We start from the raw sequence: 19073 nt of genomic DNA, 5'->3' as shown, positions 1-19073 counted from the left end.
AACTACTGTAGACAGACTAACACATAGCGACAACGTAGTGATGGCGGCGGGATCGCGGGACATTTTAGGGTTCCGTACTAAGAAGGCCTTATGGTGCGACTTTGTTCGTCTATTTGTCACTATAACTCAGCAACAAGTAATACTTGCGACTTGAAATTTGGAATTACTTGAAATTTGGTTTTACATATTATTAGCTCATATTGCAATAGAAATAAAAAAAAAAACTGTTAGAACATTCAAAATGGGCATCCTAATTCCGAAATAGATTAACTGGTTCAAGTAGGGTATTATATGAGAGGAGGTCAGTTGTGCTTTTTAAATTTAATTTACATTTATGTTTATACCGTATTGTTTTTGATTTATAATTCGAATATGTTAGAAAATAACAATCCAAAGATTGTGAAGTAAAAAATTTGAAATAATTATAATATATAAAGGTATACGTGAATATTTCAGGAAAAGTAAAACGATGTTTCTAATTACAACAAATTTCGAGAATTTATAATAATAAAACAAAGTTAATTTTGTGGTCGGGCTTCTAGCTACAGTTACGGTCTAAATACGGAACTCCTAATTGTAAAACTTATTGGGTTTCTATTTCATATAAAAAAATACAATATACACGTACACAATAAATCTACGTATGTTTAATTTTCCAATAGATTCTTAATGTTATATAATATTTAGCCAATAGATAGGGTTGTTACAAATTTAGATCGCGATATTTTTATAGGAAATTATAATAATAAGGAGGGATATATATTTACATTATTGTATGGATTACATCATATGTTTTTAAAAACAGAATTTTCATCGTACCTTTGATCAAATTGTTTATAATTACTCCTCTCCATCCAAAGATTGCGTGGAAGAGATCGCTTTTAGCGATAAGGCACCCATTGTTTTCTCAGTGTAATATTTCCTTGTAATTGTTTGTATCTATAATAAATTTATTATTGTAATCTTTTGGAGGAAACAATAAAGAGTATCTATCTATAAATTATCTTAGTATTAGGTTTTAAAAACATTTCTCATGTCCTGTACCAAATATTTTTTTATGTTACAGTATTTGCGATCTTTTAAGACGTTCGTGTTGTTGTGAATAATTGGTTTTATTTCTCTTGGTGTTACGGTGTATTTTTAAATTAACAATGAACATACATTTATTTAAATCACTCACATTTTTTTTATCTAACTAAATCCTTTTTAGAGACTTTCTATGTGCGGAGCCCGCGGCGAGTGGGCTCAACTCAGACTTGACCGGTTTTTAAGTATAGTATTGCTAGCTGACATAAAATTGTGATGTTTGCGCGGGGCGGCGCGGGGTGGCGCAGCAATCACTTAGGCGCGCCCACCGCACCCGGTGGGTGATGTATCGGCTGGCGCTGTCACCACGTTTCACCATCAGCGGGCGACCACGTGACTGGTCGTTCGCAGTCACACAAATGCACAATCAAATCACGTCGAAGCGTTCAACCATCCCATCCTATTCAAGAGCGGCTAGTGACCAGGTATCAGCGGAGGGACAGTATCGTTTTAAATCGTTTGAATTAATTAATCGTTTGCTACAAAATTACGATATTATAAAAAAAGTCCACGCTCACTTTATGAACTCATTACAACAATAGTGGCTAGTAATCATTCTTTATATTTATGTTTTTTTTTATACAACTTAGAATGGCAAACAAGCTGACGGCCCACCTGATGGAAAGTGGTAATCGTCGCCTATACCATACACATGAGCAGTACCATGGACGAAAGAGAATTAGCAGTACCATGGACATAACAGAGTATTCTGTTTCGTCCATGATACCCTCCATGCGTTGCCATTCCTGAGGACTCAGGTGTTATTCCTCTGTACCCTGTAAATTCACGCTATATCCCACCCTTCAAACCGAAACACAGCCATGCAAACACAACTGCTTCACGGTTGAAACACGAATGGGACATATTTATGTACGTATATTATAATCATCATTTTATGTTACTTATGTATATATATACGTATACATTATTATGATTCACTGTTTATCTCAAAGACGGACTGGTAGACAATACTACTAGAATTAAATCCGCCTTTTGCATCACATTTTCTTTTAGTTAAAAAAGTAATTTAAATAAATAAACGTTGTATACCTAAAATTAATTAATATTAAATTAATTAATTATATAACGCTGTTATATTAATTAATTAATATAACAGCGTGTGAGGACTGCAGCAAAACAAACAGGTCAATGTCTCACTCTTAGTAACTCATCAAGATTACTCAGTGAGCAATACGGTGTAGTGAATAGGTGGATATCATCACTCCTTTTCATCCCATCCCATCATTTTTTTTACAATTAATATTAATGCAATCCTTTCTTAATGTTTATAAACAAAAATCATTTACCGAATGTATATAAGCGAATGTAGTATATTACTTAACGGAATTTATTTGGCTAATTCTTCAAGGTCGCGTGTAAATAATAGAAAAATAATAATAATAAAAAAAAACACTGTCTAGATGGTTAACCTTTTATTAGTGATCGCTTGAATACACTTCGGACCGGTGATTACGACTTGCTGATGGACATCCCTACTTGCAATAATTCATACAATTGAGTATCTATTACTATCTAGATTATGAAGTATATAGACTGGTAGTGTAAAAGAGAGAAAATAGAACCTATATATTAGAGCGAGATAGATAATAGGACAATAATTTGCACGATATATGCTCGAAGCTGATTTAGCGGGAGTATAAAGAAAATCATTTCTAATCTAAACGTTTTAAATTAAGTGTGCTGTACTTGGATTTAATATAAATAACAGAGAAAGCACATACCATTGGTATTCTTTATTACATTAGAACATAAAGTAACAATACCGATAAGTAACAATTTACATTTTACTTTTTTTCAATAGGTACTATATTTCGAACCATAACAAATATTTCGTATACGAATCGACAGAGGAAACTATCACATTTAAACTAGTTAATACTGCGAAGTCGCAAGTATTCCAATTAAAATAATAACATATACGTGAATACCTTCAAATTGTAACTTTAATTCCTTAGAGATCGCTAACAAGTGTCAATGACATCTTCTCAATAGTATCGATACAACAAATTAGCAAAAGTAAGAGGCCCTTACATATGCAGTTATAATAATTTTATTAACAATTTATTATATATTATATAAATTAAAATAAAAAAAAGGAAGAGGCAAAGGTTTTTTTTGAGACTTTCCATAGTCAACGAAAGATAGACACAGGGGCTGATTGCATTCCTATCTTTTATACAATCTGTCGTTCTGTGTGCATCTGATCTATGTTTAATTTTAATAGATTTCTAAAATAACACAAATTTTATGTTCAGAACGGAATTCCCGTTGCAACGCGTACTTCCTACTGCGCATCATTATCTATATAAAGTGGCAACATTTTTCTTTTCGACTCGAGGTTGTTTCGAAATGTATTTCGATTTCTGCTGAGAATACGTGATTTGAGTAACGACTTCGAATTTCGATATTTTATAATCTTATATATAAAATTCTAGTGTCACGGGGTTTGTTACCAAATTCCTCCGAAACGGCTTTACCGATTTTTATGAAATTTTGTGTGCATACTGGGTAGGTCTGAGAATCGGCCAACATCTATTTTTCATACCCATCAATGATAAGGGTGACCCTCCCCAAAAATTTTATTTTTTATTTTTTTAACAATTTTTTCCATTTTTATTTTATTATAATTTAGCATTAAAAATACACACAACTTTAAATTTTCATCGTTTTACGATCAACTCCTGTCTTTTAATCGCGATTTTTATATTTCGCAATAAGTGGTAAAACAACGTTTACGGGGTCAGCTAGTAATATATAGAAAGAAACGAGAATTGGCCTCCGTGGCTGTGTTTATCTAGGTAAAGGAACTTTGTAAATATCAAACTATAAGTTATGTTTGGTTTTCTTTTAAAAACAAATTTTTACTACTATGACCAACATTTCTCAGATGCTCACTCATAGAAATCAGTAGAATTGACATCTAATATGGTTGTCTTGTTTTATTAGAATGTTTCTACGGCCACCTTCCATCATCATACTCGTATTCATTACTCAATGCCATAATATTACATTATCATTTTAGATCGATTGGATTTGATACAGAGTGCTTGTAATATTGTTTCCAATGGATTATAATGGCAATGGCAAACAAGCTGACGGCCCACCTGATGGAAAGCGGTAACCGTCGTCTATAGACATGAGCAGTACCATAACACAGTATACTGTTTCGTTCATGATATCCCCCATGCGTTGCCATTCCTAAGGACTCAGGTGTTATTCCTCTGTACCTAGTAAATTCACGCCATATCCCACCCTTCAAACCGGAACACAGTCATGCAAACACAACGGCTTTACGGTAGAAACACGAATGGGACAGAGGTACCCAAGCAAACGACTTTTGTACAAAGTCTCCCATATACATAAAGGGTTGTAATAATAATAGTTTGTCGTGTGGTTCCGGCATAGAATAGGCCACCCCTTCCTTCCCTGTTGTAAGAGGCAACTAAGGGAGGCCGAAGGATGGGCAGCAGCGTCCCTTTTAAAACATCTCTAAAGTCTGACTGCGTTTGCCAAGCGTGACATCTACTAGTAAAATCCCAAAGATAATTACCGAGATGCGTAACAAAAGCATGAGACAAGTACTGAGGATACAATACCAATAGCAGTTACAAAAAGAATAATTAAAATTGGTTCAGAACTAGTGTGGCTATCGCGTAACATTAATAAAATACAATCGAGAAAATAAATAAAGGAATAAAAAGAAAAGCCCTATCTTTTACAAGCACCGGTTTCAACATAGCCAATTGTGAAAAGGATTTAAAATATACAAGCGGTGTGTTACAATAGTTAGGGTAGGCGGTAGGTATTACAGTAAGGAATCTTTTACAGTAGCTTCCATTACATAAAACCAATTTATGAATAGATACAAGATACATAAGCACTAATTAAAAATAATAAATCCGTGAATACGTATCGATTGAAGATACCAATTAGTAAACTTGTAAGGATTTTTCGCGTAAACAACTTAATGGTTGTATTTTTATTCATTCACTTCATTAATCTCGGCAAGGTTAGCAACCAAAGTCTAATTAGCTTCGAGAATATTCTAGATAATTTATTATCGTCAAGAGCAATATCTGAAATGATTTCTTTGGTATTATAAATACAAATGTATAGACACAGAGACGGAAACGAGCAAACACATTGGTTGAGCATTAGACGTGGGTAGGGAATTCTTAACCGATTCCACTATCAATTATGGTGTACTTTGATCACATCACTTTGAAACCAAATAGTTTCAAGGGTATGTAATGTAATTATAACGTGAAATTTACATAGATAATGCTCGTGAGTTTGATTTTTGATATATTAATGCAGTTAGAGATGACTCAAATGCAACGCATACAAACGTGTTAATTTCGTAAACAAAAATATTAACAAAACAGATATAGAAAAAAATTTTCGAAATTAAGAAAAAAATACTATTATTTATTACGTTTGAATTATAAAAACTAAACTGAGAAAATCGTATTGAAAGAGGTAAGACAATTTGCGAGCGAAGGTCGGTAGCCTAGGTACTTAATAGATATAGCAGATTGTTCTCGGTTGGCTTTTTCCTAACCGCCAATGATTAGAATAACAAGTGACCAAGCAAGCTAACAAGAAAAACAAACGGCTCCAAAATAAACAAGGTCTATCGCGGAGGACTTAATTTATAGAAGGAATTACGGATTAGGTTCAGGAGGATCATGTTAGTGGCTCGGATTATTGATGTGGGATTTTAGACGTCAATTATATAATGTGGATTAAAGGAGCTCTTAACGCACTAACTCTTTCATTACTAGGCATTATTTCTTTAAAAACACATGTAATACATCTTTCCCTTCACAATAAACATGGATGGTAGTAAGTTTTCAATTCAAACTGTAAATTGGATTTTCACGAGTACGTATATCATTCGTCTATATCTTTTTGTGTAGGTACGTGATATGTTCTATTAAAACTAAATTCTGAACTGATTTTAATAATTCTATTTCCCAACGACAGACTAAGATTTACCGTTGGTTTCTATTTTGGTCTCATTTCCATTAAAAACTGTTTTTTGTCGTTTTGTTTCTATTCGTTGCGAAGGAAATTCATCAGCTAGATATTATGCCTTCTGTATTGAATCATATTAAATCAAATATGTAGTTTACGAAACAACGCGACGACCGTTGCATTTTATTCATATTGGTTATTCAAAAAGGATTAATTTTAAGTTTACTACAATAAAAATACATTCCTGCCTTCTTTCGTTTTGTAATAAGTAAAAAGATTGTTAATCAAGAATAATTTTGTCACGATTGAAATAGTTGTTTATTGTGTGGATCTAAATATAATTATCGCAAGTTCTTTTGCAACCATGAGATATTTGAGTAACATTCTTTTTTATGTCATCATAATAAGAGATCACAGTAGCCTATGTAAGCTTTCAAGGTTTTCAGGTGCACCTCATACGTAATGTAGTAAGTTAGGTACCCAACTTAATAAATTATTTACATAATCTGCGCTCAACAAATAAAACAGATGCCTTGAAATTACTCCATCCGAAAGTGAGGCAAGATGCCAAAGACATGATAAGATACTTGTAGAAAAAGGTTTGAAACTTATAAATTCCCTTTTGGTATCGAAGTAGTAAAAAATAAAAATACTAGATCTAACTTTCGGGACAACCGTATATTGAGGGTCATGAGTTTACAACGACACATTACATTTGGGTATACGTGAAATTATCTCAGCCGTAGGTACTTTGACACATACATAGGTAATTCCAGTGCAGATCTCCGCCAGATGTCCTATTAAAACATCGTTATCGTGTCGTTTATTACGCGTGCCCCCTTTAAAGGATTTTCGAAAGAAAAAAGGCTGTGAAATTATCTTTTGCACGAATCGCTCCATATATTTATTTGGTCGGTTAATGTATTCGTTCGTTGATGTATTCAGAGTTTCAGACCCTACCGACTATTTCGGGCGGCTATTCCCGTATTGAACGGCGTTCTACTGTTTCCTATTCACATTTTTTTTAATAAACGCAGGAATCTTCGTGTGCTACGTATTTTTATTGAGAGATTTTGAGATGCGTGCACATGGAAAAAGTATATGAAAAATGTTTTTTAAAAATATATTTCACTTTATAAGATGATATTTTTGGACTGATCCACTCAGTTGTAAATTAAATTGGTACACATTTGACAGATGTTTTAGACTTACACATTGGATATTTTATATCACATTATTAGGATTATTTCACATGAAGCGGACAACGAGGAAAAGGAGACAATTTGAAATTCGTTCTTTAGGTTAATAGTACTTATATACAGTATGAATGTAACTCAATTGTTTGCATTGTAGTACTATGAGATTCATGTCTAAAGGTGACGGTTACCACTTCCCATCAGGCACATCCCATTCAGGGCATCAGTTTGTATAAATTGAAATAGAAAAGTCATAAGATTATGGGTAAGTCCTGATTATGTAATTGTAAAGTTGACAATTTAATCGATACGGAATACTCACGTAGACTTCGCAGGGTCTTCTCCGCTGTGTCTCTTGGTGTGGATGGTGCCTTTCTCGACGGGTGCCAGTTCGCCCGTGCGTCCTGTTGCATCCTGTACAATTTACACGATATCAATAATCATGCTATATTCATGCATATGGTATGGCTGCGAAAGAGGTCTAGTTCTAGTCTTAGTATATATGTACATGACGTATATATACGTATCAAATCACTTTCCTACAGTTGCATTACGTGACAAAATATGTTACGCAACCAGTTTACTATCGAAGTGGCATTGGTCGAGGGGTGGTTGTGTACACGTAAAAATATTTTTACAACTCGTCAGTCCGAATTAAGGCTTAATGTTGAGAGGTACAAGAGGTATCATATCTATTCCGGATGGACGTGGCGTAGAGATAAGCAATGCACAGGGTCCCTTAAGGAAGCCGAGCCGTGACGTAACGGACGCCCCGATGCGAGGTGGCTGAGCGGCCGGCCATAATTATGTACATGTGTGAACCTTTTTATTGCCAAAATAATATAAGCTCGCCTCGTGTGATTGTTGTATTTCCTACATATAAAACATTGTGACGTTTATTTGGGGTAACAGTGAGTTATACGATAAAACTTTTGAATGATGGTTGTTGCCGAAATTATCAAGAAAAGCCACAAATAAAAATAGTACTTATGATTCGTTAAATGCCTTTATGGCTTCACCGGGCACGTATGCAGGGGCGAGTGCAGAAGACACTATAAGGTCGCGAGAGAGGATTGACGACAATGTCGACCCTTATCGATGAATTGCGGCGTACGCCCAAGGGCGCTAGCCGAGTAGCTCATTCGGACCTCGGCTTAGGCCCTCACTTTCATGCCCGTTAAGGGACGGAGTGTCGGTTGCGTTCGATGGAGGAGGCGTTGATGAGTTGCGTTCGGGTGCATACCCAATTAAGCGCGAACGGTGTGGTAGGGATGTTCGTTCCAGTTTGAACGGTGCGAGTGTGTATGTATGCATGACAAAGGTTCCGCGGAAGGGGGGGGGGGCATGTCTCAAAGTTATTGGATCATAGGGATCCTAGAGCTATAAGCGGATATAATACTGGATATAGAAATAAAAGCCTAATCATGTCAATCAAAATAGACTTACTGAAATTGGTAGAATAAAAAAAAATGTGAAATAAGTGTTCAGGCCATCACATTCCAGATGGGCTGAAGTCACCTCAGTTAGGACGAGCTAAACTGGCCTGACTTCATCCAAACCTCATCTACTTGTGTAATAGTCTCAGCTATGATTCACGACGTTTTCGTATAGTGTCGTGGTGTGTGTGAGTGTATTCAAAATTAGATGGATTTCTAAATATTATTCACTATAGAATTAATTTAATGGCAGAAGTAAAATTTTAAATTTGTAAATGTATCTTCTCCAAAAGTACTACAAAATGATAAAGATTAATTACTACCACAGCGGAGAGGGGCGTCTCTTTGTGTATAGTCTCTAGGCCGACTTTATTGTAAGTGAAGGCCTTTGACGGGGCTTACGAGGCGGCGGTGTCACATGCTCTCCGAAGCATAAATCAAGCACCTACTTAATAATATCTTACCAATTGCCTCTATATAATATAAAACCGTAACGAGGTCAAAAGCTGTACATTAAATATAGTATTTGGAATTGTAATTTAATTGAAAATGTGCTTTTTAAATTTGTTTGTCGTAATATAATATTTATTTTGCCGTATGGTCCCGGCATAGAATAGGCCACCCTTTACTTTCCCACGGTTGTCGTGAGAGACGACTAAGGGAGGGCGCGGGATGGGCAGCAGTGTCCCTCTTAAATCATCTCTAAAGCCTAACTGCGGTTGCCAATCCGCTTGCCAAACGTAGCAACTATTGGCAAAACTCTCTAAGGGGGAGACTTATGTTATGATGATGTAGATGATTAATATTTATTTCATTTAATTACCAAGTAAGTATATATAATATATATGGTACTAAACCAATTAAACCTCTCAGACTTGTGTATATTCTCCACTTTTACGGAGAGATTTGTACCAGCGGGGCGTGAACGAGCTGTTTCGGTAAGAAAACGCAACATCAAATACCTGTACCTGTGAGCCGATGCCGGGCCCGTCGCTGTGGCCCGAGGTGGCCTTGCGCATGGAGGTCAGCCGATAGAAGGGCGGCGTCTCCGTGCGCTCGATGAGGCAGTTCAGGGTCTCCACCGTCTGTAGCTCCGTCATCATCTCGTCCAGGAGCCGCTCGGGCCGTGACCGCGCCAGGTACAGCACTACGCGCTTTGCCTGCACATATTATGCATTGATTATGTACACACACACATACAAACACACACACACTACAAGCTGTGCTTAGTTTGGGACTAGTTAGTACTGTGGTCACCAATGATACTCATATTTTTGTGATGACTGTGTAAGTATACACATTCCCAGTACCTTTTAATCGGCAGTATACTGTAAAGAGCCAGTAAGACGTGCCCCCTTTATTTCCTATGGTTGTCGTAAGAAGCGACTAGGGGAACTTAATGGTTTAAGCAAGGGCAGCCGCCCTATAAACATCACCAAAGCCTAACTGCGGTCGTCAACCCACCTACCAAGCTTGGCAACAACTGGCAAAACCCCTTTATAGGAAGGTCTACGTTCAGCAGTAAACAGTTAGCGGCTGTTTGATGGTGTCGTAAAGTAGCTCTTTATAGTAATAAAATATGGTGCATTATTGCTGTACGTTTAGAAAAATTTGAAATAATAAATTTCCTTCTCTTTTAAGAAGAAATCCATGTCTAAAAATGGGTCATTAGAGTTGTTACGACAACGATTTATTATGTATATTGAACCTTTTGACATTCTATTTACAGTCGATATACTCAACTAATTCCTATAGAAATGACTTTAAGTGCAGTAAAGTGTATTCCCATTTTTAACCGACTTCGAAAAGAGGAGTTTCAATTCGGTTGTACTTTTATGTTTGTCACCTCATAACTCTGTCAGTTGTAAACCGATTTAGAAAATTCTTTTTTTATCCAAAAGGATATTCTTACAGATTGATCTAACAGGAATTTTATCAAAATAGATTCAGTAATTCAGTTTTTAAATCAATATAACTACTTTTACCACAACCGATGTTTGTTTTGGATAACATTCTCATATTTCCTGTTTGAAAAAGCTCGTAGTTCATTTATAGTATTTATGCAAACTGTGTCAACGGTGCTACATAATAATAGGTAGTTACAAGGGGAAAGGATTTTTAAGTAATGGGCATTTAATATTTTTTATAAAGGGGTACTTTATTAACAATCATACAACATATCAGGTCGACCTCCACGCGGTTCTGCCTGGTAACTATCGTTGTTAATGTTGAATTCGTCGGGATGGGCCAATTGACCTACTTTATTCTCATCTATCATCCCTGATTGGCAGGGCTGCCAGAGTACTACCAATAGCGCAGGCGGGGTCACTATTTCATTTTCACCCATTAAAAAAATAGGTGTGTACATACCTTCTATTGCGTAATGCCGTCGGTACAGGTTGTTCTTTTTTTTTTCGACAATTTTAATATGTTTTTTTATGTATATATATATATATATATATATATATTTTTTTTATTACAGCTCGACATGTGATCACACCATCTTGAGCCAACACACAGACAACATGGTTCACGAATATGATTAACCGAAAGAAAAATGATTTCATATTTTTTTTTAGGAAAACAAGTTTTTTTGAGACCCTTTTAATGAATATTAACAACAGTTTCAAGGAATGGGTTACGTTGATTAACATACCGTATGTACCGGGTAAAAGGAACATAACTTTGAAAAATAGTATTTCAAATATTATTCATTTACAAACTAAATGAAAAATAAAAAAAAATAGCTGAGTATTTTACCTGTGCAATAATTTAAGGATTTTACGTAATGTCACTTTTTTATGATACCTAAGGTGCGTACGAGATGGATACTGTCAAGTTTAATTTATAGGAATATAAAAATAAAACAGCATACGCGTGTGCGACGTATGTGTGAGTGTGTTTGTTTGTATTCGCATTAAAATCGTCACTGTGTAAAATATACTCGAAAATAACAGTAATATTTCTTGTTTTTACTGAGCAATTTACAATGCATTGAATGAATGAATGGTTTATTTTCTCTTCACAAAAGGTAGAATAAAGTGACAACTTGAGGTACAATTTGATATGAAGACCAATTTTGTGAGAGACTGGTGCTTGCGGTAGGTTCAGAAGAACCTGTGTTACAAGTCACCTAGTTGCATTTGTCGTGTAGTCCCGGCATAGAATAGACCACGCTTTCCTTTCTTGTGGGTGTTGTAAGAGGTGACTAAGGGAGGGCGAGGTATGGGCAGCAGCGTCTTAAAATATCTCCAAAGCCTAACTGTAATTTTTTTTAATGGCTGATAGTGGAATGGTAACTCCGCCCGCGCTATCGGTATACACCGGCGGGGCACCAGTGAAGGATGATAGATGAAGACGAAGCCGGTCAGTTAGCCCATCGTGATGACTTCAACAAGAATTGTTCACGATGGTTTCCAGGGGAAACCACGTGGAGGCCGATCTAACAGGGCATATTGCTAGCAATGGGGTTGTCAAACTCTATTGCTAACAATCCCTTTCCCCCAACGGCCATCCCGTTAGGTTAGGCGGGGGGCCTAACTGTAGTTGCCAATCCGCCTGCCAAGAGTGGTAACTATTGGCAAAACCTCCAAAGAGGAGTCTAATCAGCAGTGGACAGTTAAAGGCTGACACGATGATGACGAGTTATAATGCAGGTGCAAATCTATTGGCAACCTGGTGCTGCGAGTCTCAATAGAGGTCTTTCAAGAGGCGAACAGATAAATTTACTGTCAATAAACGTTTTGTGATATATATCATACAGATACAGCTCACGCGATTAATTTTTCCGACCAATGCAATAATTAGTCTGGCCATGAGCGCGTGTCGAGTGCCGAGTCCTACGGCCGCCTCTGATAGATTTTATCAGAAATAACTTAGGACGGATTAGATGAATTATATGCTCAATTATCCACTAGACGTTTCCTGAGGGTTTAGTCATGCTAGCTAGATTTTGTTGTTTACAAGATTGTTTCCTGTAACGTGTCTATATATATATTATAAAAGTAACTTACTGTCTATTTTTTTTAATGGGTGATAATGCAACGGTAACCCCGCCTGCACTATCGGTATACGCTAGCGAGGCACCAGTGAGTGATGATAGGTGACGATGAAAGCAGGTCAGTTAGCCCATCGCGACGAATTCCTGTAGAATTAACGTCGACGGATTCCAAGGGGAACCGCGTGGAGGTCGACCTGATAGGGTGTATTGCTAGCAATAGGTTTATTGGACCTCATTACTAACAATCACATCCCCCGACCTACTGACTATTGAATTAAACTAATTTTCATTTTTCCAGTGAGTGAGTGAAATTGTTGAGGGCAAGGTATTTATAAATAGCAGGTTGGTTGGGACAGGGGGGACGGGTGTAGTAGACATCGTTAGTTAAGTCGACCTCCGCATGGTTCCCTCTGGAAGTCATCGCGGTTATATTCTGATGAATCGTCATGGACTAACTAACGTGCCTTCATTCTCACCTATCATCGTTACTATTCTACCATTACCATTAAAAAAGTACAGCAGTGTAGGCAGAATCTGTTTTCTTTACTGGACAATAGAACTAAATAGGACATGTGGATCTGTTTAGACCTATGTTCACGGATAGCTTTTAGTACGCATACATTACAGTGATTTACACGTAAGTGATTGACAAGTAAACTCAGGTGAATCTACTTGTCACAAACTGTAATGTAACATATATTAAGGCTATTAGTAATTTCCTGTTACTAAACATAGAGAAGGTGCAAGAGTTTGCGACACGAAGAATGTGACAAAAATTTGTTACCGATAAAAAGCGGCACAAACACTGCCCTCCCTTATAATAACGCGCAAAGTTACTATTTATTACTAAACTTCAGGCCCTCCGGTAGGGGGCGCGTTGCTCGGTTGCGTAGCCCACGCATTGCTGTTGCGTATCTTGGCCAATTTGCCAAATACCAAAACAGTTTAGGATTAGTTATTCTTGGAAAATAAATATTTATCAAATGCTAATTTGTTCCTAAATTTAAGTTATGATACGGAGTACGGCGGACTGTAACAATAGTTATTAAGCTTAATTGTAGAATTCAGCAATAAAATTTGTAACGCAGAGTATCCTAGTACGGATTCTGTCCACTCCCAATAGCAATCTATGTAAATTATATTTTGTAAAATATAATAATGAAGTGTCATTGTGATAGAAATAACATTACTATTATGGTATAAATTTATCTTTGTAGCTAGAATTTATTTTTGTATATTACAGCTGTAAAGTTTATTCACATTTTAAAAGTTTATTTAACAATTTTTAGGGAGTAGTTGATCAAGTTCGGAGCATAGGCAGTCATTTACGTACAATTGGCAAAGTAAGAAGTAGAATCTCGTAGTGACACTATATATATATATATATATATATATATATATATATATATATATATATATATATAATAACTGATTAAGGTATGATAATCAATTATTTTAGGTTTCAGAGGAATTTCCTCCCCTTAGAGTTTTGGTTGTAGTATGACCTTTTAGTAGAAGTTTTCTTTAGAGACTATAGCATGGTATACTTTAAAAAGGTTTCTTAAGGGAACGCGTATGTGATACTCTTGATGTTGCAGGCGTTTATAGACTATCATCATATCGGCCTTTAACTGTCCACTGCTGAACATAAATCTTCCTTTTTTTTTGCCAGTAGTTGTCACATTTGGCAGGCGGATTGGCAACCGAAGTGAGGCTTTGGAGACGTTTTAAGAGTGACTGCTGTCCATCCCTCGTGCTCGCTTAGTCGTCTCTTACGGTACCCACGGGAAAGGAAGAGATGGCCTAGTCTATGCCGAGACCACACGGCAACGTCCATAAGCTATCGCAAGTGTTTATCACTAGACGGGCCGTATGGTTATTTTCCACCATAGTAGGCAGCATAAAATTATAACAATGTATAAGCAATCGCCGCCAACCATTAGTACGAAGTTAAAGGCACATTATGATCGGTAGCAATATGGTGAGCGGTCACGGGCGTGATGCTAATGACTGTATGTATAACGAACCAGTGTATGCGTATCACATTGCCGCACATTGCTTTAACGCAAACATTGCATACTATTATATTTCGCAGTCGGCCCACTAGTTCATTACACTTGATTTTGACAGCGCGTTGGTTTCGTGGCACACCTAACCTCGGTCGTATCTCTACAGCAGAGAGGTGATATTAATAAGTACGTTTATATTTCGATTTAGAAAAGGAGCGAGTTATAAATTAATCTGTATTTTTGTGACTATGTTTCGTAGCGAAGTCTGAGCCGATTTTGATAACGCTACTTGCAATCAATATGGTTTTTTCTGCTCCCATATTAATTTTGTGTGTGATATTAAATTTGCAATTAGACGAAGTCTGCACATGTCTACACACACAAAAATTTATATGAGAAGTCTTAAAAAGACTAATAAATGCAATTTTAAGAAATTTTGTCTGTCTGTAGGTTACACAAAATCTAGTGCACCAAATTGGATGTGGTTTCCACAGTTATGTTCTTGAAAGTCTAATTTAAAATCTGGCGTATGTTTTATCTTGATACGCGAACTAGAAGTTGCCTATTTCATTGACTTTCCTAATTTTAAAAACCACGCGTGCAAAGTAGCGGGATAAAGCTAGTTACCTATATAATAGTATACAATCTAATCCATATGTGGAGTTCATTGATAGCGTTTCAGTTTAAGTGGCTACAAGATGTTCAAGTGGAACCGCAAACCAAAACCGAGATGTAACCGTAACATTATATTATAAGACTTAAAAAGGGTCTAACATTCTCAATTCGTGAATATTTTACAGGCGTGTTAGTTCTATTAGTGTCAACGAACCGATTTCAAGATCCCTGAGGCCTAAGTGACTAAGTATATTTCACATTATTATATACTTAAAGTCTGTTAATGGAATCTAATAATGGAATAATGGAATCTTGGGATGGGATCGTCTTTAATTAACTCCGGACATAAAACATGGGATGTAAGCCTTTGCGAGTGTGCCTGTGGGAATGTTATTAGCGCCTCAAAACTGAAATTAACGTTGCTCGTGTTTTTATTTTGTTTATTATAAAACACTAGCTGAACTCGCGACGACGTCCCTGTGGACTTAGTCTCAGTGTAAACTAGTAAACGAGACTAGTCGAAAGTAAATAAATTTGTCAAAACAGTGTGATTATTTGATACAGAAAATAATAATATCTGGATGTATTTTAGAGACATAATTGTTTAATTAATAAACAGCTCTCTCTACATTCTATACGACGTTGTACAATAATTAGTCAAGCTGTCTTTTAATGGCTGATAATGGAATGGTAACCCCGCCTGCGCTAATGGTATACGCTGCCGGAGCACCAGTGAGGGATGATAGGTGAGAATAAAAAGGCGGGCCAGTTAGCCCATCGTGATGAATACACTTGGAATTCAGCACGATGGTTATGGCATATTGCTAGCAATGGGCTGTACCATCAGTAACAATCCCCTTTCCCCTCCCTAGTCAAGCAGTTGTACCTCATGGTTCCAGTCTGAGTTCGATCAAAATATACCCGTTATAAATCTAAGTTAATACCAGTATTATAAAATATTGTTGAAATCCGTTCAGGCATTTCATCAACATGTAATGTAACAAACAGATAGACATCAATTATAAAAACGGCTGACTTGTGTTCCGTCTGATACTTCTAGTCATCCTTATTTTCGCGGAAAAACAAAGACGCCGACGCGACTTTTTTGCCTTTACGATTTTATTACAGGTTGTTAAAAGAGTTCGAGTCGATTTCTGGCAATTTATTAAAAAAAAAAATGGTTTTCTATTATCAAGTCAGGAATAAGTTATATAAAAAATTGTTACGTTTGTTATTATTTTAATTATTTTTTCATTCATTGCCATAATCTTATTACATGAGTAACAGTTCAATTCTTCGCGAGAGATTTTTTTTTTGTTACGGATGATAATGAAATGGTAAACCCGACCGCGCTACCGGTATACACTGGCGGGGCACTAATGAGGGATGATAGGTGAGGATGATGCAGATCAGTTGGCCTATCGCGACGATTTCGACAATAATTAATCACGATAATTTCCAGGGGGAATCGCGCGGAGGTCGACCTTAGAAGTATATTGCTAGCAATGGGTATTCAGCATGATGGTTTCTAGGGGGAACCACGTGGAGGTCGATCTGATAGGGTATACTTCTAGCGTAGCAGTATCATTACTAGGAATTCTTCTCCCCTCCCATATTTTTAGATCAATCCCATAAAAATTTTACTAATGTCGGATCAGTAGTATAGTTTTTAAAACAAAATAACTTGTTTCAGCCACGATTAAAGCCGATATTTTTTTGTGGTACAAAAGTGTTAATTATCTCTTTTATGACACTATCGGGGCGCATCGAGTTATCACCACGGAACAGTGTCGGAATCATGGTGAGCGGCGACACGTGGCCGCGCCGCCGCAGCGGGGGCTAGAGACCACGCCGAGATATTAATGGCGGTTTATTATTTACGCGGAGACAATCTGGTGTGTGTAATATGCCATTGTAGCGCCGCCATATTGATCTTATTAGTCATTTACACGACTTCGGAGTCTTGCCAAACACATCTCGGTGTGCCTCGCCGCAAATACCATATTAATTTGATTACAATTAATACATAATCCGTATAACGCGTAATGAACATTTTCAGTTATCTATATATGAATACGTGAAGCAAAAATTTTGTACGCTTTTTAACGAAAACTGCGCGGACGGAGGAGAATGAAATTTGGCATACTCATAGTTTATATTATATAGAGAAGGAGTGCAGAATACTGTTATTTTTTTTTTAATTAAGCATAAAAAACATTAAATCAATAAAAAAAAAAACATTACGCACACTACCATGTATATGACACATACGCGTATAAATATACTCTTTTGATAATTGTTAGTCTGTGGTCAATTAGGATGAAATTGAGAATAGATTAATATTTTTTACTTTTAATATTGTTTGATTTGCCCATAGTCTTACTGGATGTCAAACCATAATAGATTTATTAATTACAATACATGTTATGGTCAAATTTCGACCACTGGGCGACCACTAGTTCGAATAATAATGCTTATGAAAAATGTTTCATTCATTATGAAGAGGGGGAGGAGAGATTAGCAAACTATTATCCGGCCGGGCGGTGGGCGGTGGGCTCCCCGCTATATTATTTGGCTTTTCCTTTTTTTTGCACTACTATGGGTGTATCCCACTTTGTCGTCATAGTTACCTCTTACGACGTCCTCGTGAAAATAATTGGGATATGTGCCCCAGGAGAATATATGGTATGTTACTACTATTATATAATATATTGAAATCAAGTGTCTCTAAGCTGCCATCGTTTTGACTTCACGTGAGCGCTGAAGCACAGCGCAAGTGGCTGTTATCTTTGAATGAACTAAACTTGGATAAAAAAAATCAGTCAATCGGTTGTGCAAAATATCTATATAAATAAATGATGAACTTTAAATTTCAAAATTGTTTCAAAACACAAAGAAAATCTACGATATTGAAGACTCACGTAAGGCAGCAGTTCATTGGGCGCCATCCCGGAGACGATGATCAGGTAGCGGATGATGACCTTGAGGTTGTTGGGCCAGCACGAGCAGAGCGTCGACCACAGCTCCTCTATCTCTTTTGGGTGCTTGTCTGAGAACTGAAACAACAAACTAGATATAATATTACAACACAAGAAGGTACCGCTTTGCAAAGAAGCGACGTCGATCATAAACATACACAGTGTTAAACTATCAGATAATTTGTAGATTGCAGAAGATGCAATAATTACAATATCCTACAGTGTGGTATAATGAAAATATTTTATATTTATATATAGTCTTTGCTTCGCAATAAGCAGTTTTTTCGCTTCGCAAAGATAAAGTTGTTTAAATTGATAAATAATAGGAACGATGGAAGGCTTTATATCCGAAGCTGTTTCTGTAGACACAAGCAACGCAATAGTTTGGTTTCATGTTCTCTTATAGTATTAATGTCTACAACATTAATTGACTGGCTATATTCTGCGGCTTTGCCTTTACAATCTTTTACATTAATAACATGAATAGGATTCTTACCCGTATATCGATGATGTCAAATGAAGAAAGAATTACGATGTAAATTATAATAAGGTAACATATAAGCAGCGCGCTCACTTCCACATTTAAGATATTAACAAGGATGTATTGAAGTATAAATAAATTAATATATTCCGCTCATACAAGACTGAAACTCATTAAATGTTTTCTAAAGTAACATTTGATTAGGCAACACTTCTAAGAATATTCCAAGGTAACGAACATGATTTTTATACTTTAATAATAAGCAATTAGTACA

General features: G+C 36.3%; 1 protein-coding gene across 9 annotated transcripts in view; it reads right to left on the bottom strand.

Annotated features, from left to right (window-relative positions):
- The window catches only part of LOC113515662 (protein furry), a 239400-nt gene that overhangs the window by 39919 nt on the left and 180408 nt on the right, over window positions 1-19073 (bottom strand). For 6 of the 9 annotated variants that reach the window (XM_052896473.1, XM_052896478.1, XM_052896476.1 and 3 more), the window contains 3 exons: window positions 18262-18396; window positions 9679-9876; window positions 7603-7694 (listed from right to left, as the gene is read on the bottom strand). In XM_052896473.1, the coding sequence (XP_052752433.1) occupies window positions 7603-7694; window positions 9679-9876; window positions 18262-18396 (425 nt within the window). The remainder of the gene's footprint in view (window positions 1-7602; window positions 7695-9678; window positions 9877-18261; window positions 18397-19073) is intronic. The other 3 variants (XM_052896475.1, XM_052896482.1, XM_052896481.1) reach the window with 1 other exon arrangement.

This window comes from Galleria mellonella, unplaced genomic scaffold (genome assembly GCF_026898425.1).
Source record: "Galleria mellonella isolate WM207_F2 unplaced genomic scaffold, CSIRO_AGI_GalMel_v1 utg33, whole genome shotgun sequence".
NCBI classification, from domain to species: domain Eukaryota; kingdom Metazoa; phylum Arthropoda; class Insecta; order Lepidoptera; family Pyralidae; genus Galleria; species Galleria mellonella.
This window is presented reverse-complemented; position numbering and strand designations above follow the sequence as displayed.